General features: G+C 42.7%; 1 protein-coding gene across 2 annotated transcripts in view; it reads right to left on the bottom strand.

The window, feature by feature from the left end:
- JARID2 (jumonji and AT-rich interaction domain containing 2) overlaps positions 1 to 22161 on the bottom strand; it is a 294431-nt gene that overhangs the window by 68726 nt on the left and 203544 nt on the right. For both annotated transcript variants that reach the window (XM_004382977.2, XM_023737473.1), the window contains exon 4: positions 18200 to 18369. In XM_004382977.2, the coding sequence (XP_004383034.1) occupies positions 18200 to 18369 (170 nt within the window). The remainder of the gene's footprint in view (positions 1 to 18199; positions 18370 to 22161) is intronic.

The raw sequence follows: 22161 nt of genomic DNA, 5'->3' as shown, positions 1-22161 counted from the left end.
GTAATAGCACATAAATTTATCAAAATAAATGACCATACAAAAAAAAAAAAAAAAAACTCCTTATAGAAGAACCTATGTCCCTCACTCCTTTTACATCTTAAGATCGCCAATCTCCAAATGTTTTCACTTCTGAATTTAAGATAAACTAGTAACACCAGAATACAATCAGTATTATACAGAAGTGTAACAGTCCTTTTTTATGGACTAAAATGACAATTAAGAAGTTGCTCCAGTGAAGTCTTTGGTGTGTTGTTGGGGACCAAGGGTGCTAAAATTCAAAGATAATCTCGCAAATTAATCTCTTCGGATTGTTTTTCCCATTGTTAAGGATTGAACTGTGTTCCTCCAAAATACACGTTAAAATCTAAACCCCTATACCTATGGATATAATCCCATTTGAGAATAGGGTTTTGTTATATTAATGAGGTCTTATCAGTTTAGTGCCATATCCTAAACCTAATCACTTCTGAGTTATATGAAGAGAGCAGACAGACACAGAAGCAAACACATACGAGGGGTAAGGAGGAGGGGATGGGATACAGATGCCACAGTAAGATCACCAAGGAACCAAGAAACACTAGGCAACAGGTGCTGACGGAGACAAGATCTTCCCCCCAGAGCTGACAGAGCGCCTTCCCCTATAGCGGTTACCCTCAATACAGACTTCTAGCCCCCAGAACTGTGCGAAAATAAAGTTCTGTTCTTTAAAGCCACCCACTTGTGGTATTTGTGACAGCAGCACTAGTAACTAAGACACCCAGTAAGAACCGTAGGGAATAATACTACCAAGAAGCAGAGGGAGGGTGAAATTCATTTCTTTTCTTGCCCATTTTCCTATAACTAGTATAATCTAAAACTCCAGGAACACCAACAAAGATACCAGTAACTGATCTGATCTCCCTCCCAAAGAAACCCTCAGAATTGAAACACAATGGTTAAAGACCATTCCTGGTCAGCTCTGGAACAGCATGGTCTGTAAGGAGGAGATGGGAGTGAAGGAGCTGCTGTAAGGAGCTGATGTGGCACACCAAATGTCTACCTCCCGAAACGGCAAAATTACAAAGACAAGGCAGACACGTCCAGTCCCCGTCCTTCTGTTTCCATCCTCCCCATGATCCACCACTCCCACTGGGTGGAAAGGAAACTCCAAAGAGATTTATGTGGCAAAAAAGATCATCCGTGGGTAACAGAACTGAATACAGTTTGACAAAAGGCATTTCCCAAGGCTCCCCCCGGCCCCGGTGAATCTTAAAATCTGACACAGAACTTTGGTGAAAATCATTTAATCAACTAGAAATTAGAGATCAAGTTAAAAAAAAAAATCAATGAACTGTCCGACCACACTTCCACTAGAACACCTTAATATGCTCTTATTCTAACTGGATTTAGAATTAATAACAGAGTAAACTAGAAAAAAAGGAGACATCACCCTCCTGGCGTCTTCACCAGGGGTCCTCAGGCAGGAAACACATTTCACAGGTGGATTTATATGGGTTGGAGCCTGGGAGTACAGTGGTTAAGTGCTTGGTTGCTAACTGAGAAGTTGGCAGTTTGAACTCACCAGATGCTTCATGGAAGAAAGATGTGGCAATCTGCTTCAGAAAGATTACAGCCTTGGAAACCCTATGGGGCAGTTCCATCCTGTCTTACAGGGTCACTTTGAGTTAGAATGGATTCAACGGCAATGGGGTTATTTTTATACATAGGGGCACCTCCACAGCCAAATATACCAATACTGTCAGTCTTCCTTCCTCAACCTAAATGTATAAGTACTTAAGATGAGGCAGAGAAATCCTATTTCAGCATTCAAACCATGTTAAAATCATTTTACCATAGATCCAACTCATTCCAGCAAGTACCTGACAAGGTAACTTGTTACACGCTGCCACGTAATGCTTAGACTCTGCAGTTAATTTCCCTCTCTTGTACAATGAGAGGGAATAGGTTATATAAGCTCTTAAGATTCCTTCCAGATCAAAATCTCCATTACCATCAATGCACAGACTAGCAGCTGAAATCAGAAAGCCTAACTGAATAAAAATGGGTGGATTTTTGTACAGATCCTGTAGAAGCCTCTGCCATTTGCTGGAGGGAAGCAGCACGAGGAGAGTGAGAAGGGACAGGCTAAAGAGGGGTGCTCTGGGAGGTGAGCATTACCCCTTGTCTCAGTCATCTAGTGCTGCTATAACAAACTGCACAAGTGGGTGCCTTTAACCAACAGAAATTTATTCTCTCACAGTGTCGGAGGCTAGAAGTCCAAAGTCAGGGTGCCAGCTCCAGGGGCAGGCTTTCTCTCTCTGTCGGCTCTGGAGGAAGGTGCTTGTCTCTTCTGAGATTCTGTTCCTGTGCGTCTCTCTGTGTCTTGGCATCTCTTTTCCCCCATCTCTGCTTTTCTCACTTGCTCCTTTAATCTCTCTTATATCAAGAGATTGACTCAAGACACATCCTATACTACTACTGCCTCATTAACATAACAAAGACAACCCACTCCGCAATGGGATTATAACCACAGGGGTACAGAGGTTAGGATTTACAGCACATATTTTTGAAGGGCACAGTTCAATGGACAACATCTACCTAACCTCCCTTTTCCTTCCTCAGCAGAAGAGATAAGAAACTCTCCAACTAAGGCCATCTGGGAGTAGTGTGAAAATAAGGGGAAAGTACAACCTGATAAAAATATTCTGTTTCAGAGAGAAATCAGGTAAAATCCACATACAGCACATGGGATTATTATATATTACTATAAGAAATTAACTTCCACTTAAAGAATCTAAGTTTTTGGTTTTTTTTTTTTAAACCCAAGAAAATAATGCATTCCTCAAGCAAGCAAGAGTGTCACAAGCTGGGGCAAATGTCTAGAAGCTCAGACAGGATTCATCAAGGTTTCCTTAACAGCCTAAAGACAGCTTACATGGTAACTTCTTCAACAGAAGCAGAAAACAACCAATCTTATGGCTGGGTTTGTCTTCAGAGCTCCTCAGCAAATACAAATAAAACTAACCTAAGACACTAGTCATTCTAAATGTCAGAGGCTAAGACAAGAGATGTACAAAACAGAGAAGGACAGTGAAATGCAGAGTTTCTAAGGGACTAGCTCTCCAACCAAAAGCTTCTAACAATACAAAGTCCTTCTCATGGAACTGACTGTGGTGGGAAAGACCAGGATTTCTAAATACAGGGCGGAAAAGGGAGAAAAGCAGGTTGCCTTCACCCTGAAAGGTGACTTGGATTCTATTCAGATGATGGACACATTGCCCAGGACCTAAAGGTAAATCATCAGTAAAGAAAAAAGGTTACGAAGGGTTCAGAGCCCAGATGGAGAAAGGAGGGGATAGTATGATAAAGGAAAACTTCTGGGAGAAGGGAAAGTGGAGGAAAAGGATTAAAGTCCAGTAATACAAACTTCAGGTGGCAAATTTAGTTTACTACCAGAGGCAAGAAGAACATTCCCCTTAGTTCAAATATTTGGCTTGCACAAATTCCCCCTCTGGCAGACACCACTCACCAAGGACAACAGTCAGCCTGGATACGGCTTTTCTGTCCTTCTAGACATGTTCACCAAGAAGCCTCTACCAATCCAATCCACCAGGAGCAACACTCATGAACAGTTAACATCTCCTCTAGGAGGAACAGACCTCCCGAATTTTGCCAGGTTCTCTCATACCTGTACCTATTACTAGCCTTGCAGTCAATCATTAGCCTTGTAGTCAAACCCAAGCAGGTAGAGAAGCCTAAATCTGAGTCTAGCATTCCATACAACAAGACTACATTCAAACGCTGTCACATGTGATGCTTTGTCAATCCCCGCCCCCCAAGACCACCACCAGCATGTCCATATGTAAAGGAGGAGAGGGACCACCAAAACAGAAAGCTAGGATTCCAGACCAGGAGACACCACAGCACTGATGAAAATGAAGCCAAGTCAACTTCTTTCTTTCTCATCCAGACAAAACCAGTAAGACAATCTCATATTTCACACGGAAGTGAAAATTACCAAGGTAAAGGAGAAATCACAACTGTTACATGCTAATACTAAAAAGAGGCAATCTAAAAACTGTAAATACATAAAAGAAAACAAAACTCACATCAGAGTTACGACATTCACACAAAGCAAATTTATTTCCTCTTAACTCAGATAGAAGCGTGATAATCTCCTTTTTAAAAAGTGTAGGGGAAGAAGAATCTGCTAGACAAAATAAAAAAAAAGGAAAGGATATTTAAAAACTCCAGAAATACACAGCAGCCAGAGCTAAAGTTGGTGAAAAATTTTCCATATCCTCAGTATAAAATAGGTGAATGTGTGTATTATGATTTATGCTGAGCCCATAGAAAGTTGAACTAATATTCAGTAGGCATATCTGAAAACAGAAAAGTGGGCGTGCTGTTAAATTTTCATTAAAAAGAGTTTGAAACTTACCTAGATCCTGGCACTGAAGGGGTAAATCTCTTACCTAGAAAATTTACATGGGAACACTTCTTTCCCCCAAATGTCAGCTTCTGAAAAGCGCACTGTAGGTCCAACATTCAAGAAGACAGGAATGGGACTACAGAATGACCTACCTGAGAGACCTGTGATTTGCAAGGCGAAAATTCATCAGATGGCTTTCTAAAAGGAGACCTGTCCTCACCTCAGCGGGGCCCACCTCACCACCTGCTGCACAACGCCAGCAAGGAAGGTGAAACTCGGGGGGTGTCCTCAGAAAGGGCTTGGGCACCCTTCTTCCTAGTCATGCCCTGTGCTATCAACATACATATAAGCCCGGTTTATAACATTAACTAATATGTGGGAGAATCTGACTATCACATGGAAACATGTCTCCTTTATACTCTGCGGTTTTAGAAAGGGAATCAACAAAAGGTGAACATTTGAGATAGTTAAGGATTCCATTTTTGGGTTTTTTTTTTTTTTTTTTTTGGTTTTTGTACATGGGGGTGGTTAACTTTATAAACAATGCATTTTTAAAACAGTATTAAGTATACACAGTATTCTATCAAAATTACATTCAGATTTTCTTTCTCGATTATTCAAGTGCATTAGCAAATATGAAAAAAATCTGAACTTGGATCAGAGAAGTGGAATTGGGAGTCGGGAATGCCTCTGCGCTCTGCCAAACCCGTATTTCATTACTTTTCAGAATTAGCTGGCAACGTCTCCACAATATTTACTGAAGTGCAAACCAAATGTTTTCATCTGGACAAAAACCAAACTGTGGTATGTTACAACCACAACAGAAATCATTTTAATCCAAAAGCTTGCTTTCTCTAATTTGGGCTGCGGTTTCTATAAAATTGGATTCTTCTCCATGAATCACGTACACAAACAAGCCCTCTCTCCCGTTCTCTTCCCTCCCCCAACCAGTTCTGTATCTTAACAAGTCAAACATAGCTCTGCTCTCTCTTGGAAAGAACCTAGAGGGATTCCCTGCATACTATCATTTAGCTGGGAGTTAATTCTGTAGCTGGACCCAACAATCCTGGGCTGACGGCACCTCCCTCCCCTGTTGGTACAACCTGTGACTCATTTTCAGGCCACACAGACCAAATGAAAGGTTATCAGCCCCTAATATCAAACTAAATTAAAACACAAAACTTCAAAGTGATCTGGTAGGGACTAGGGTAGGGGACAGAGGGTAAGTTGGTTAACTACAGTAGCCACCCCCTTATCCGTGGTTAACCACGGCTCAACCATGTTGAATGAGTATGTAGAATGATGAAACCTCACGCCGTCCCACCGTCATTCACGTAACTTTTATTACAGTATACTGTTATAACTGTTCTATTTTATCATTAGTTACTGTTGTTATCTTACTGTGCCTAGTTTATAAATGAAACTTCATCATGGTTATGTATGTACAGGACAAATCATAGTATATACAGGGTTCAGTACTATCTGTGGTTTCAGGCATCCACAGAGCGTCTTGGAACATAATGCTGCAGATAAGCAGGGGCTACTATATTGATTTCCTGAGTTAGAGGAGGGGAAGCGCCATCTGCTGAAACTGGAGGGTCCAAAAACAAAGCACTTGCAACTACCTTCATTCATTAATCCAACTGTGCACCAGGCACTGTTCTATACTCTATGTCTAGACTCTTCTGGCACACATACGCACACATGCAAGAAAGTTCCCTGAAATGAGGCTATAGGACAACTGTAACACATTCAACAGCACTCTCTTTTGTCCCGTTCAGGTCTGCCTTTACACCTTACGAGGGTAGAACTTACAAGTGGATTTCCCACACATCAACTACTCACATGTTGTTCGGTGCGATCGAGTTGGTTTCCATTCACAGTGACCCCACAGTGACCCCATTTACAAAGGTACAAAACACTGCCCGGTCCTGCGCCATCCTCACAATCGTTGTTACACTTGAACCCACTGTTGCAGCCACTGTGTCAATCCCTCTCGTCGAGGGTCTTGCTCTTTTTTGCTGACCCTCCACTTTACCAAGCATGATTGGTCCCCCTGATAACACGTCCAAAGTATGTGAGACCAAGTCTCACCGTCCTGACTTCTAAGGAGCATGCATAACACCATGCAATCGTTTGTCATATCCACGTATACCATCCGTTCCTTAAATGATTTACTTCTATTATATCAACAGAAAACTAGTATCACTTATCCTAAAAAGGTAATAATTAAAATGATCATAAAAATAAAAATGTTTCTCTAAAAGTCACCTCTGTCACCACCAGGGACACATGTAATAGGTTCAGGGAAACAGCCCCCCAGAGCAGAAGTCAAACACATGGGACACCTCCGTTCCTACTGATAAGGAGCTGACTAGCCATCCCAGGATTGAATCCATCCTAGGACTTCTCTTCCTTTTAATATGGACATATCCAACCTTGGAAAGGACTCTGCACTGATTCCAAAACCCAGGATCAAGCCTCAGCTCCGGCAGACTCTTACTTTCCATGAGGCCTGGAGTTTACCATCTGTACAGTGAGTATAAGGTCTTCAGCCATAACAACTATACGACCCTAGGCTGTTAGGTAATACATGCAAAAGCACTCTGTAAGCCGCTCGCTAAAGCGGTATCATTAGGCTAATACATGGATTTGGTGACAAAGACAATTCATACCTACTGAAACAGACTGTCACTCTCTTGTACAGTTGAGAGCAAAGACTATTTCCTCTCTGGGAAAGTAAGCAGACTGCCAACAAGAATGTGAGGGCATGGGAAGAGCAAAGTGTATTCAGTGGTTTCTGGAAAATGGGGGGGTGAGTGTGAGGGCAATGCCATGTGAGAGCTGGAAATCTTCAGCCATGTAAGTTTTCTTACAGACGCACAAGAGATGAAGTAAGAACCTCCTCCTCCTCCCTGTGTGGCCCCCTTCAGCATTCTTCCTCTCCTGAATGACAGCACCTATCTGTTGTCAGATACAGGAAATTCCTCACATCAGGGCACCTGTTCTATACAAGAGCCCTTAAGATGTGTGGGACTCAGCAAGGAGAACTCCATGGGTAATACATCACTCTTCCTGCCAACAATGTCAACCTCACACCCAGATCCAGCCAACAGCAAACATAAAACATAGCTTTATAATTAAAGGCTAGAACATTCCCCCTCCAATCTTTTTCATATTGTTCTCTGCACGCTGGCTTAAAACATGCACACAAATACACATCAAAGCAAACGCAACAAAGTCCCTGGACCTCTTCATCTCAAAGACCACACAAAGCATATCACAGTGCATCATGAATGTGTTCAACCTACCTTACCTCCAGCCAACACAGCGATGCTGTCAGGTGGTATTATCTCAAGTGCGGAAGGGGTAACAAGCTCGAGAGTAAAGTGATAAAGGTTACACAACACAATGTGTGCACCAAACTGCATTCTCTCCACCACGTGACGCTTCCTCAAATCACTTCAAATCCCAATGGGGAGACACAATGAATACTCGTAAGAGTGCACCTTGCTTTTCGGATACAGATAGTTACTCTGATGCCAGCAGAGTAATGTCATCCCAGCAGTCATCACAAAACAAAATTAGACTATCTCATCTACCTTCTCTAACTACCATGTGTCTGTCAATGGAGAAGCTCACTCTCATCAGTCAGAAAAAGGATAGGGGCTGACTGCAGAACAGACCACCAATTGTTCGTAAGTAAGTTAAGGTGAAAATAAAACAAGTCTACAAGAAATAAATACAACCTTGAGTATATCCGACCTGAATTTGGAAACCATCTCAAGAACAGAACACTAATGACCACTGAACACACTGAACACTAATGACTGAAGACCAGACAAGTTGTGGGATGACATCAAGGACATCACATGTGAAGAAAGCAAAAGGTCATTAAAAAGACGGGAAAGAAAAGACCAAAATGGACTGTCAGAAGAGGCTCTGAAACTTGCTACTGAATGTAGAGTAGCTAAAGTAAAAGGAAGAAACGATGAAGTAAAACAGCTGAACAGAAAACATTAAAGGGCAGCTCGAGAAGACAAAGTAAAGTATTATAATAAAATGTGCAAAGACCTGGAGTTTGAAAACCAAAAGGGAGGAACACATTCGGCATTTCTCAAGCTGAAATAACTGAAGAAAAAATACAAACCTTGAGCTGCAACACTGAAGGATTTTATGCGCAAAATATTTAACAATGCAGGAAGCATCAGCAGTAGATAGAAAGAATACGGAGTCACGGTATCAAAAGTAATTGGTCGACCTCCAACCATTTCTGGAGGTAGAATACGATCAAGAACCGATGGTACAGAAGGAAGCAGTGCAAACTGTACTGAAGGCACTGGCAGAAAATAAGGCTCCGGGGACCGACAGAATCCCAACTGAGATGTTTCAACAAACGGACGCAGCGCTGGAGGTGCTCATCTATGCCAAGAAATTTGAAAGACAGCCCTTGGCCCACCAACTGGAAGAGATCTGTATTTGTGCCCGTTCAAAGAAAGGTGATCCAACAGAATTCAGAAATTATTCAACAATATCATAAATATCACACACAAGTAAAATTTGCTGAAGATAATTCAAAAACGATTGTAGCAGTACATCGACAGGAACTGCCAGAAATTAAAGCCAGATTTAGAAGAGGACATGGAACAAGCAGTATCATTGCTTATGTAGACGAATCTTGGCCGAAAGCAGAAGAGTACCAAAAGATGTTTACTTGTGTTTTATTGATTATGCAAAGGCATTTGACTATATGGAAAACACTGCAAAGAATGGGAACTCCAGAACACTTAATGGTGCTCACGAGGAACCTGCACATAGACGAAGAGGCAGTCATTCGAATAGAACGAGGAGATTCGGCATGGTTTAAAATCAGGAAAGGTGTGCATCAGCATTGTATCCTTTCACCATACTTACTCAATCTGTATGCTCAGCAGAAAATCCCAGAAGCTGGATTATATGAAGAAGAACATCAGGATTGGTGGAAGACTCATTAACGAACTGCCATACACAGATGACACAACCTTGCTTGCTAAAAGCAATAAGAACTTGAAGCACTTTCTAATGAAGACCAAAGACTACAGCCTTCAATATGGATTACACTTCAACATTAAAAAAAAAAAAAAAAAATCCTCACAAATGGATCAATAAGCAATATCATGATAAATGGAGAAAAGACAATTTGTCAAGGATTTCATTTTACTTGAATCCACAATCAGCACCCATGGAAGCGGCAGTCAAGAAATCAAACGAGGTATTGCATTTGGCAAATCTGATGCAAAAGGCCTCTTTAAAGTGTTAAAAAGCAAAGACGTCACTTTGAGGACTAAGGTGCGGCTGAGCCAAGCCATGGTACTTTCGATCACCTCATGTTCATGTGAAAGCTAGACAATGAATAAGGAAGACCAAAGAAGAACTGACCCCTTTGTATCATGGTGCTGGTGAAGAATACTGAACATACATCATGGACTGCGAGAAGAACAAACAAATCTGTCTTGGCAGAAGTACAGCCAGAATGCTCTATGGAAGCAAGGAAGGTAAGACTTTGTCTCATGCACTTTGGACATGTTATCAGAAGGGACCAGTCCCTGCGGAAGGACATCATGCTTGGTAAAGTAGAGGCTCAGCGAAAAAGAGGAAGACCCTCAACGAGATGGATCGACACAGTGGCTGCCATGATGCACTCGAACACAGCAATGTGATGACGGCGCAGGACTGGGCCGTGTTCTGTTGTACACGGGTCAGTATGAGTTGGAACCGACTGGATGGCATCTAACAACCTTCTCTAAATAGATGTCAGAAAGGACAAGAAATGAATGCCAAGAAGTCTCTAGAAATTAAGGAGGGGCCAGCGATGATTCTGAAGTACTACTGAATCTGTGCCAGCAGCCACTGGAGCCTGCTTCATCTTCAGGGAGGGCAAAGCGGGATCAGAGGCCAGCTGGCCCCCACAGCGAGGGCTGGAGCAGGGCCCGTCCTGTGAGCAAAATGCTTGTCCTGTGAGCAAAATGCTTTGGGGTCTTAACCAGAGGTCAAGGTTGCACAGCAATTAAAAGGGACCCATCCACCCTCTCCTCAGAGCTTAAGAATTCCGAGGTTTCGTATTTCTTCAGAACTCGCCTGATATACTGTGAGCAATCAAATCGCTTGCTCAGCGGAATGAGCCAAGTAACACAGACGCGAGTGGAAAACCAAGCGTATGACGCACATAAGGCTGGTACGACGTGGAGAAAAGACTACGGGGCTCCTGCAGCCCTGGAGGCAATCATCATGCTATTTTGGATCATATTTTCACCATTACTGTTCTCAAAATTAAGATGCGACCGTTCTCAGAAGGGATCATCAAAAAAAGTTGTGTACCGCTGTGATAGTGTGCCTTCTTCCCCAAAGAGTTTCTGTAATAAAAAGTACTCCCATTTTGCTCAAGTAAGTTCATTATTAGTACCATAGTGTTCCTTGCAATCAGGGGATTATTTAATTGCTTTCTAGCTGGCTAATCCCCTTTCACTCTGTGACCTCAAAATCACCCCAGGCTTTTGCATTTGCCCTACTTAGAATTCACTGTCCCCAATACCCAAGGCCAGTACTACATCAGAGAAAGTGCTGCGTGCCAATAAGGCCAGCAAATACCTTTGCAGAAAACTCCACAAGTGGGCTGTCTCCTCTACCACCTGGAGGCTCCCACCACCCCCAGCCAGTCTTTTAGATTGTCCCTCCTAAATCCCTTCTAAAATCAAACCATCCTCCCCTCCTCTCCTCTCCCTCTGCACATAACGCCCCAAACTCACTGGGAAACTGTCAGTGTATGACTACATCAGGTCCCATTCTGGGCTGTTTCACGCCATTAACTGTGTGCTCAAAAAAACCAAAAAACCAAAAACCAAACTCGTTGCTGTCAAGTCGATTCCGACTCACAGCAACCCTAAAGGACAGAGTAGAACTGCCCCATAGGGTTTCCGAGGAGCACCTTCTGGATTCGAACTGCTGACCTTTGGGTTGGCAGCCTTAGCACTTAACCACTACGCCACCAGGGTTTCCAACTGTGTGCTACAGATGCTAGAATACCCATTTTACAAAGAGGAAACTGAGACCGAGAGCAATTCAAGTCATCTGCCCACAGTCTTCCAGACTTCAGCCTCGTGCCTGTACTAAGCCCTGAGAAGGCCCACGGACCACCTCCACCCATTCTGAACAGAGCTCCAAGGTGTCCTTCCAAACCCCTAGGAATATGAAGCCTCAGTGGTGCTCTAGTATGTAGTCCAGGGCTCACAGATATGACACAGCCTAACTTCCATGCTTCACACGTCCCTGGGTAGTGCAGAGGGTTAACGTGCTCGACTGCTAACCGAAAGGCTAGAAGCTTGAGTCCACACAGAGGTGCCTCAAGAGAAAGGCCTGGTGAATTATTTCTGAAAAATCAGCCACTGAAAACCCTATGGAGCTCAGTTCTATCTGACACACATGGGGTCAGCATGTGTCAGTCACAACTGTTTTTTTTTTAAACTCCCTTAGCTTTTAACTCCTGGCCCTCCAGGCAACAAACCCCAGTACCAATCCATCGCCCTTCCATGCCTTGGTAAGGGTTCTGTAAAACTCCTTCCCAGTCCCAGGCCCTTTCTGAAAAGGATCCTAACACCCTACCAGCCCCAGCTCAAACGTCACTTCCTTTCCCCACAGTCATTTTCACACAGTATTTTGTGACCACCAACTTCGCCCACCACACTAATGCTGCTTTCCTGCTTCCAGTCTGTTTTCTCAGCGTCTAGACCTGGTGGTCAGCAGTTCGAATCCACCAGCCACTCCTTGGAAACCCTGTTAGGCAGTTCTACTCTGTCCTACTGGATTGCTGTGAGCTGAAATCGACTGGATGGTACCAGGTTTGGTTTGGTTTTGGTTTTAGTATGTAAAAAGGGGTAACAGAAAGGTTTGCTAAATTCGTTAGCAACTGAATGACAGCTGATGACCGAAAATCCTGTAAGGCAGAAAGCAGCCAGCCCTAAAATCGGATTGACGGGAATCCTCCAACACCGGTTCTCTTTGCCCACCTCAACTGTTCCATCCAGTCAGAAGAATGAACTCTGTGTAGGTGGACATGTTTTAGGAATCGCTTTGCGAATCCCCCTCGTCTGCAATGCCACGTAAAGAGAAAAATATAAATAAGAGAATCATTTAACCTGCCGCGTCTCTGCTGCATCCAACTTTGTAATCTGTTAATAATCAGAGTCAGAACAAAGAGAAGAAGCCAGAACTCATTAGGAATAACGATACTGGTGACAGGAAATACGGTGTTGGGATGAATCACTGCGCAGGGCACATCCCCTCCCCTCCGCATGGACTAGTGAAAGCTACTAATTATGCCTCTGGCAAGAGACACGGGGTGGGGGGTGGGGGGCGGCCTCCAAGGCAGCTATTTAAAGATAAAAACACTGCAGGCAAACACTTGGGGCACGCCTGCTCTATTCATACCCTTCTCCTTCCCTCCCTTTAGAAATTTTAGGTCATGATATTAAATAGAGAAGGAGCTGAGCCCTGCCAGATAGGTCTCTGAGGGCCTTACAACAGACTGAAAAATCCCTAAAGCTTTTTAATCCTGAAAAACTGCCTGGTGTGTTTACATATATACACTAATCCCAGCATTAAATGCTATAGGGTCATTTTTCAAGGTTTTCGTTGAGGGTACCTAATGGGCTGCAGGGAGAAGGCATGGTCTTGGGCTCTCATTAATGGATAATGAACAGCAAGACTTAAAGAATCTCACCCCATCCCATCCTTCCCTCAGCCTTTAACAGATTCCAAATTAGAGCTGTGACTATTAAAGGTAATAATCGGGACCTGTAAACCCTGGCCACAAACATCACTTTCAGGTCTTTGATTGGATTCCTTTGTAATTTTTGCAGCCAGACTTCCTTTCCGGTAAATAATGAGCTTATTAAAGACAGTCTTCTTCACCCGCACAGCGCCCACTGACACCCAAGGGTGATGAAGTGACTGGGCTCTATGCGGTGAACATTAGGTTTGGGGATCTGACAAACTCTTTAGGTTTGGAAGCAGCACCAAAAAAAAAAGAAAAGAAGAAACAGAATTAGAATGCAGGTATAAGAAGGGTAATCGGATTCCCAACTGTCAACTCGGCCTGAAAAGACTTCAGATGAGGCAAGATTTAACTGAGGATACGCGGCATCTGCAGCTGATACCAGAAAGTCAGAAATATATCCAAATGTAAATAAGGAATCAGATAAATAAAATATGAGACATCAACAAAGCAAGACACTGTTAAAACTATTAAGATGGCATGACAGATAGCAATCTACGTGATACTGTTAAGTAGGAAAACCAGGGTGCAGAAATAAAAGTATAATGCAATACCATTTCAGGCGGAAAGCTGTCTTATACATCTACACAGAAGGCTTAGTGAGGTACTCACACAAGGAACTGCTAACAGTGGTTTTATCTGGGAGATCAAATGAGGGCATTTTCAGGTTATTCTTTTTGCTCACTTACCCGTCTTTTCTCCTGATAGTTCCATGAAGGACATAAAATACTTCTATGATAAAAAATTTTTAACACCTTATTTTCCATAATTTAAAACTGAAAGAAAATTATTTGAGTACCACCCTTCTACACTTTGAAATATGAGTTTTAATTACCTCAACCACACCACATATTAAAATAAGTTTTGTAAGGCCATCAAATATTCCCAGGGACATGATAATATCATACGAATTATCTGACATTTTAGGCTTTTAGTGATCTCATGAGAAAATGATTTCTTCTAAGTCAAAGATGACTCTCATTTCACAAACCTCAGATCTCAAACGGACAGGAGGAACAGTGAGAGAGGAATACTCACTGGATGTCAGATAAAAACAAATAACAAATCCTATTTTATTGCCTGCTCATGAATGTAGGAATAAATTTCCCAGACATCATTTTTCCAAAATTGTTTTAAGTATCTCCTAAACCAAAAACCAAACCCATCGCCACTGAGTCAATTCCGACTCATACCCATCCTACAGGACACAGTAGAATTGCCCCACAGGGTTTCCAAGAAGCAGCCTGGTGGATTCGAACTGCCTGTGACCTTTTTGTTAGCAGCCATATCTCTAAACCACTACGTCACCAAGGCTCCGGGTATCTCCTAGGTTTCACTCATTCAAACCTCTGTTCCACTGGACACCTCACAGAAGCAAATTGTGTCTATGGAGACATGACTCTCTCACGTCCAATGTCTTGAAACTTCAAAGCTGGGTACTTGGTAATGTTCTCCCTAGATGCAGTTTACCTGAGCAGTAAATACCCTTCTCGAAATAAGGCCCAATTCAAATCTCCCAGAAACACAGAAAATATATTTTAGAACCAATCTGTAATAGGGACAAGTGGCACAGACACCCAGTTTTTGACACCTTCTTTATCTTCTCTACTCTCCTACCTTTGGGAATTAAAACAGAGGCACACCCACTCCACCAACAAATTCCATAATCAACACAGGCATTTTCTGACATCCTGATGGAACAGGATCAGTGGATTTTCTAGAGGCAGGATTTTCTAGACTATACTTCATGATTTACAGTAAGCAAACTGCCCACAGTAATTCCAGACAAAACTCCTTTCCTAAAGAAAAGTGCCCGTTAGTTGAGTCATGGGTACCCTTTTAGCAAAATCTGGCTAAAATTCACTTAAGAGTCATGCATGACCAACGCTGGAAAATCAGAGTTCCCCACCACCACAGACCTGAGCCCATCTTCTTGATGATGGCACTGCTGACCCTTCAAAGCCTCCTTTAGCTCATATGCTTTTTCTTCTGAGCGCTTCATCCCATTTTCATTCATTTGTCCATTATACCACACCCAACCAGCTTCACAGCCTGTTAACCATTCTTACCTTTTCCCTTCACCCTTCAGAACTAATCCAATACCAGATTATTCCATCTTTGGTCATCTTCCTTTCCATTTTCACACTAGAAACCCAGGATCACTACGGTATTTCGGTGGGAGTTATGTACAAGTTAACAGAGATGAACTGGTGGGGATCCCACCTACAGTTTCTAGAAAATTTCTATCTGAAATACAATTATTCTCCTTCTGCATGCCTTACAGACCTCCAGGGACTATCAACAGCCTGTAATGTCAGCATAACCTTCAGGCCTTGGGTGTTCCCGTCCCTAACAATTCATTCCTGGAGTCCACTGGTGAGCACAGCACAGCAGGCAATGAGCGAGGAAATGGTGCCGCCACGGGGGGCCCTGTGGGGTGTCAACACCAGAAGGGTGAGTGGGGTACCACATATGCGCGGCCCACTAAGGGGTGTCAGAGCCAAGTGAGATTAGAAGGAAGGGTCCCACATGGGGAAGGGGTGGCAACAGAGATGAAAGGTGGGTTTACGATGAAAGAGATTGAGCAAATAAATACAGTATATTAAGGATAACAGAAGACAGGTTTCTCACTGCGGAACATGGAAAGGAAGAAGACTAGGATGAACCCTATGGTGGTAAACTGGAATTTGAAGCAGCAGTTTTAACTCGTGGATTTTAATAAACATAGAGATACAGATGTAGATGTAATAAATGAGCATGTATATGTATGTATACATACACACACACCCCTACACACACACACACCCTAGCCATGTTCACTCAGGGCCTGGGGAAAATGTCACTCTACTAGTAACGGACACGCCTAGTGCCCAGATCTTGGATTTTAAATAGCACTTTTCACTAAAAGAACAAGGGCTCCTTGGAGAAATGGCTGATTCCAGGTCTGAGAAGGCCAGCACAGAATGTGCCGGGAAGCAAGGCTGAAACGTGGGGATGTGTGAAAAGGACAAAGAAGCCAGCCGGAAGTGCTCCGTGGACAAAATATGGGACAATCTAGGCACCAAAATAAATGACAGTAACAGATTATATAGCCTTTGGGATAAAAAAGGAAATGAGTCCATACAAATGTAAAATAAGTAAGTCCAGCTTGATGAGAAAATGAATATTTACAGTTTCAAAGTATCTTCCAACCAAACACTTCATACAAAGGTGGAAAGGTAACTCTAGAGTGGAGAAGCCTGACAAATCCACCTTAGTCAAGTGACCGATGTGACATCACCAGTAAAGGGACAGGATAAAATCGTGTGCCACCCAACAGAACACAAGGAGAACAACAACATATCACAGCTGTGATGCCATCAAAAATAAAAACCCGAACCGACTCGTGAGGAAACGCAAACTCACACCGAGGTATGTTTTACAAAACAAGTGACCTGTCATCTCCGAAAGCTCCCAGGTCACGAAAGACAAAGGCAGACAGAGGAACTGCTCCGTACTAGAGAGACCTGACAATTAACGTCAATGGCTGATTCTGCACAGGAAGCGATGACCCTCAACTGGGACGTGACTGGGGCATTTGAAGCAACTGGAAATGGGGATCTGAATATCAGATCACAGTAAGGCATCAACATTAACTTCCTAATTTTGATGCTTATGAGAGAATGTCCTCATTTGAAGAGATTACACAGTAATGTACTGACGGGTAATGGGAGGTCAGGGTGGAGACGCACTCTCAAATACTCCAGGAAAAAGGAAGCTCACTGTACTGCACCTTAAACTTTCTGTACCTTATCCCTCCTGTACCTTATTTCATATTTTTAAAAATTCGTAACTAGTTTAAGTAATACATTTTATAATAAGCATTTAAATTAATAAGATATTAATAATAATTACAATAATTATCCTCAAGCCCTCCTCACAAACGGCCAATAGCGAGAGCCTCTCCTCCCTCACAACTAACCTCACCAAGTAACTGCTAACCAGCTTTCCTGTTTTCTACCTCTCCTTCTATCATATACCCTAAGGAGGCTCCTAATCTCTTTGTCAATTTTGTGTATTCTTCTCTCACAACTATTACAAAACTTACTCTAATCAACATTGTCCCAAATAAGTCCATTTAAATCCAAATGTATCTATTACCAGAAAGTGCCACGCACACCCTGCCTTCTGTTAATCGGTCTGGTTCACATACATGGACCAATATTTTCACTGTTAACAATACTTAGAAACTATTACTACAGTGAAAGCTACAAGTGCCGGAACTCAGTGGGACTACCTTTTTTTCCCTGGTCTTGCAAGTTTTCTGCCTTTGACAGAATGCATTCCTAACCACTTTTCTACCACTCTCTATTACTGGAAAATATTTGCGTTTTCCATCTCTGCCAGGTTCTGCCTTTCGCAGGTTTCACTGTACTGTCTTTCTTTAGCTATCACCAGCCCGGCAGAACACTGAAGCCTCCGTCAGTGTGGCTTCCTGGCCGACCTTAGGACTTACGAAGAAAGGAGACTTCAACCCACCCACACCTTCCCTACCAAAAGAAAATCAGAAAACAAAATGCAAAATTTAAAACGAAATTAGATGCAGCCACGCGGGTGTGTATTGTAGGGATGGGAGGGAGATGTGAAGGGGTCAGGAGGGAGAAGTTTAATTATAAAAATTAAAACAAAGCCGAGCTCTAAGAGGAAAGCAGGATCTCTGTATGTCTGCGTTGAGAGAAGTCAAGAAGGGGGATTTAAGAGTCATATGAGAAAGGGAGGAGAAAATACGAAACTCAAACATACAGCTGGTTTAAAGACCACACCGATAAGGTACGATAACGTACCCTCAAAGTGCCGTTTCTCACTGTAAATTCTCTCTCACACCAGGCTGGGGATTTAGAAGATGTACCAAAGCAAACACCTATTCCGTGTGCACGGTTTTATTCCTTTCACATTCAGTAAGGCGGTTCCTCGCAAACTAACTGCTGATACCATCTTACCTCGAAGGCAGAGAAAGGTAAGGAAATCTTCTGTCTTGGGCTTCCTTTTAGAGAGGTCAGAAATTTGAGGAGCTGGAGGGGGTAGCAACGGCCCCACTATCTTTACTGGAGTTGTGCTGGGACTATTGGGCTGAGATTGAGCAAACTTCCTTTGTGCTTGCAGCCTGGGCCTGTAAAAACAGAAGAAAATTAAAAATAGATTAAACAGAGATCAGAGGATCTTACGTGCAGCAATAAAATCAGGACACAAAGGGGAAAGAAGACCCTATTTCAACTACTCCTTTCTAATTAAAGTTCTCGATCTCTCACACTCTCATAAACCACTGACTGCAATAAAGCTGGTCAGAGGGCTCTGATATGAAACATGCCCCACCAACACGGACATATGCGTGTGGAAGTACATATACGCGCACACACTAAACGGGGGCCTGTGCATTTCAGAAACTTCCATGTTGGACAATACTTGATTAGACACTTTTGTACTTTGAACTCAGCCCACAGTAATTACAGAGAAAATTCAAATCATACAGCCACATTTATACAGTCTTCTATGCTTTATTCCAATACTGTCACAACTACACACACGATCCCTTCACACTGGCCATCCCGACACTCAGTCCACCTTCGCCTGTCTAACACATCGCCGTCCCAGGCTTCTATCCTAAATTAAGTATTCTCTCTCCACCTCTAATCTCTTCTGACTCTAATTCAGCCACAGAAGTTTGCCACAATAATTAAAGCTTGTAACAGAAAAAATCTCTCTCTCTAGTCTACATTCTCCCTTCAAATTATCGGTTCCCCTCCACCTACAGAAGATCTCTGGTAGGTGAAAATAGATTGTGATCGGCTGCTAACCTAAAGGTTGACAGTTCAAACCCACCCAGTAGCTACATGGAAGAAAGGCCTGGAGAACTGCTTCCATAAAGATTGCTATTAGTTGCTATCAAGTCACTCGGGACTTATGGCGACCCCATATGTACAGAGTACAACTAACTCCATAGGGTCTTCAAGGCTGTGACCTTTCAGAAGCAGATCACCAGGCCTGTCTTCCAAGGCACCTCTGGGTGGGTTCAAACCACCAATCTTGCAGCTAGTGGTTGAGCTTTAACCATGTGCACCACCCAGGGACTCTTTCTGAAAATGTTCCAGCCAAGAAAACCCTATGGAGCCGTTCTATTCTGTAACACATGGAGGTGCCATGAGTAGGAAGTAACTCACAGCAATAGGTCTTTTCTGCCTATGAAAAAAGTCCTTAGTTAGGGATTCAGTCCAGGAGTCCTTAGTTAGGGATCAGAAAAACTGGCCTCAAACTATCATTCTGGCCTCTTCTCCATCATAATCCTTCCCCATTACAATCCTACACAGATATTAACCACCTAACTTACCCACTTGGTATCTACAAAGCATAACTTAGATTTTCATAACTAGCCACCTCTGATCTACAAAATCTTATGTGTAAGACGTTCCTTTCTACCTATCTGAATCCTAATGAATCTTGCAAAGGCTTCTTCTTTCCCAGTACTGTAGCCAACAGTGAATTCTCCTTTCTCTATCCTAGTAAATATACGAACCTATTTTACCTTCTGCATAACCAACCTGACATAAAATGTCTCCTACTAGCTCTCCCTTTAACCGTACAGGGCTTGGTTCATAACGGAGCCGGAAGCACTTTCGAGGGTGAGAACTTGCCTGTGTACCGCTCCCAGCCACCTATCAAGCCCTGCTCAGACAGCTGCTGAAGAAATAGTATTGGAAGGTAGGGGAAGAACAAAGAAGCAAGACGCAACCTCATGAAAAAGGCTTCAGAATCTGACTAGAATCTCAAATTAGCATCAATCACTGTGCGGGACTGATAACACCAAGCTCCCTCTCAAGGATGCTTTGAATATTCAGCAAAAAATAAGAAGAAATCAGTTATATCTGTAAAGCACAAAAATATTATCATTGGGAGTAAAGAGTATGTAAAATTGGAAGCATAGTATCTAACACACAGCTTATGTCCAAAATATCATAATTTATTTTAAAATAACATCCTAATATTGAACAAAATATTACATCAAAAAAGACACACATACAGATTTCTACTTGGTAAAAATTAGCATTTTCAGTGAATTTAACATCAACTCCCCTCCCTGCAAAAACGGATAAATGCCACAGTGTTACCAGATGTTTATACTTTCTTTCCTTTCTTAATTAGTAAATACTCTTCCTTGAATCAACCTACCTCTCATATTAACCTTAATCCCCTTGCTTTATGACCAGTGTCTGCCTACACAACCAAAATGGCATAGTATGTATTCATCCGTGAGGTCACAGTCCCTCATACACACACGCCATTAAATCACAGAAGAGAAAGGATGACTGTTAAGTTACTTGCTGGGCAATCTAGAGTCTTTTCAAAAAATCTGTGATCATGAAAGCCAATCACAAAGACATCAGCACCCAGGCAAAACCAAAGGAAATCAGTTACTTTAGCAAGGTCTTAGTAGAAAGCTGAAAAAGTTTCATAAAAATTCCCAAATGTTATAAGAAGTAAGGCAATGCCACTATTTCCCAGTTTGGAAGAACAAAGATCTTTTTCTGGCAGACAAATAACCTGCGTGTATACAATAAATGACACACCAGAAACTGTTTGCTGGAAAAGTGACTAAGACCAGGAGTGACTTGGGGGCTCAGCACTGAAGGATCAGATAACAGCAGGGGGGCCAACTCTGAGGTGGTGCTTCTCAAGCTCTCTGAAATGAGGATCGGTTTTGTCTTTGTTTTTTTCTCCTTCAAATTTTCTATCTGTGGAAAATGTATTTTTAAAACATAAGAATAATAAATTCCAAGAAATACAATACAAGCCTAAATTTATTAAGGGATTCAGCAGACATAAAATCACTGTCCAGTTGCTGTAGGTTTCTCACCGCTCACTCCCCATTTCGGCAGTAAACACACCGTCTCCAGGCGGCAGGCAAGCCTTAAAGCAACCCCTCTTCAGAGGAAGGCCAAAGCTCCAGAAACTCCCCTGCATTCCAACAACAGACACAGCAATACAACACCGCCTTCGGGGTGGACCAAACCCAGAGAACTGTCCTCCTTTTGCAACAAGGCTTCTCCTTACAGACTATCCTTCCACTTCATTTGAAAAACAAAAGACAACCCGTGTTAATTTTTCTACTGGCATATTTCATTATGCGTACACCTTCATTTAAATGATGATTCGCCCTCTGAGGACAGCAGGAATTTTACAAAAATATTGCCTGCATGTGAACAGGATGTTAAGTGTTTGCTGCTTTCTCAAAAGTCGGCAACAAACGCCACACATCACGAGAAGGCTGTGCAGTGATAGAAACAAACACACGAACACGGATGACGCCCACATGACAGTGGGACACCGTAAGATAGTTTACAACTCGGGACCTTGAAGATAAACTACTTCTACCGCTGTTCAAATAAAAGCCACTTTGCTCCTGACGACTCCCCCAGTGAGACCAAGAAAAATAAGGCAAAACAGATTAAAAAGTGGCAGCCAAATAAATTAGCCCTCAGAGCCCAGCTCCCAAATGATTAAGCGCCTCTGAGACCCAGAGGAAACCAGGAACTGCAGAACAAGACAAGCCAGTATCTTCCTTCAAGAAGCCAGAAGAAGCTGTCAGTCCGCAAAGGGCAGGTCTGCAGTCTGGCTTTTCATCTGCAGGGACCCAGGAGGATTAAAAAGGTGTTTGGCTGACTCCTCCCATGGAACAGAAGGGCTTGAATGACACGTTTTAAAACCAAATCATCGAGATAAGCACTACTATCAGGCAGGCAGAATGTAAGACGCTAGGAAATGGGTGTGTATTATTTAAAATCAAGCGGTGGAGGGGGGGGATGCAGAAGCACTGAAAAGGGACAATTCTGCAGCTGGAGATGGTAGGGGCTGAAGAGGCAGGGGAACTTGTGAGGCAGAGGGGATGGGGGAATCCAGAAGACCAAGG

The sequence above is a fragment of the Trichechus manatus genome, unplaced genomic scaffold (genome assembly GCF_000243295.1).
Source record: "Trichechus manatus latirostris isolate Lorelei unplaced genomic scaffold, TriManLat1.0 scaffold00103, whole genome shotgun sequence".
NCBI classification, from domain to species: Eukaryota; Metazoa; Chordata; class Mammalia; order Sirenia; family Trichechidae; genus Trichechus; species Trichechus manatus.
Note: the sequence above shows the minus strand (reverse complement) of the source record. Positions and strands in the feature narration are given on the sequence as shown.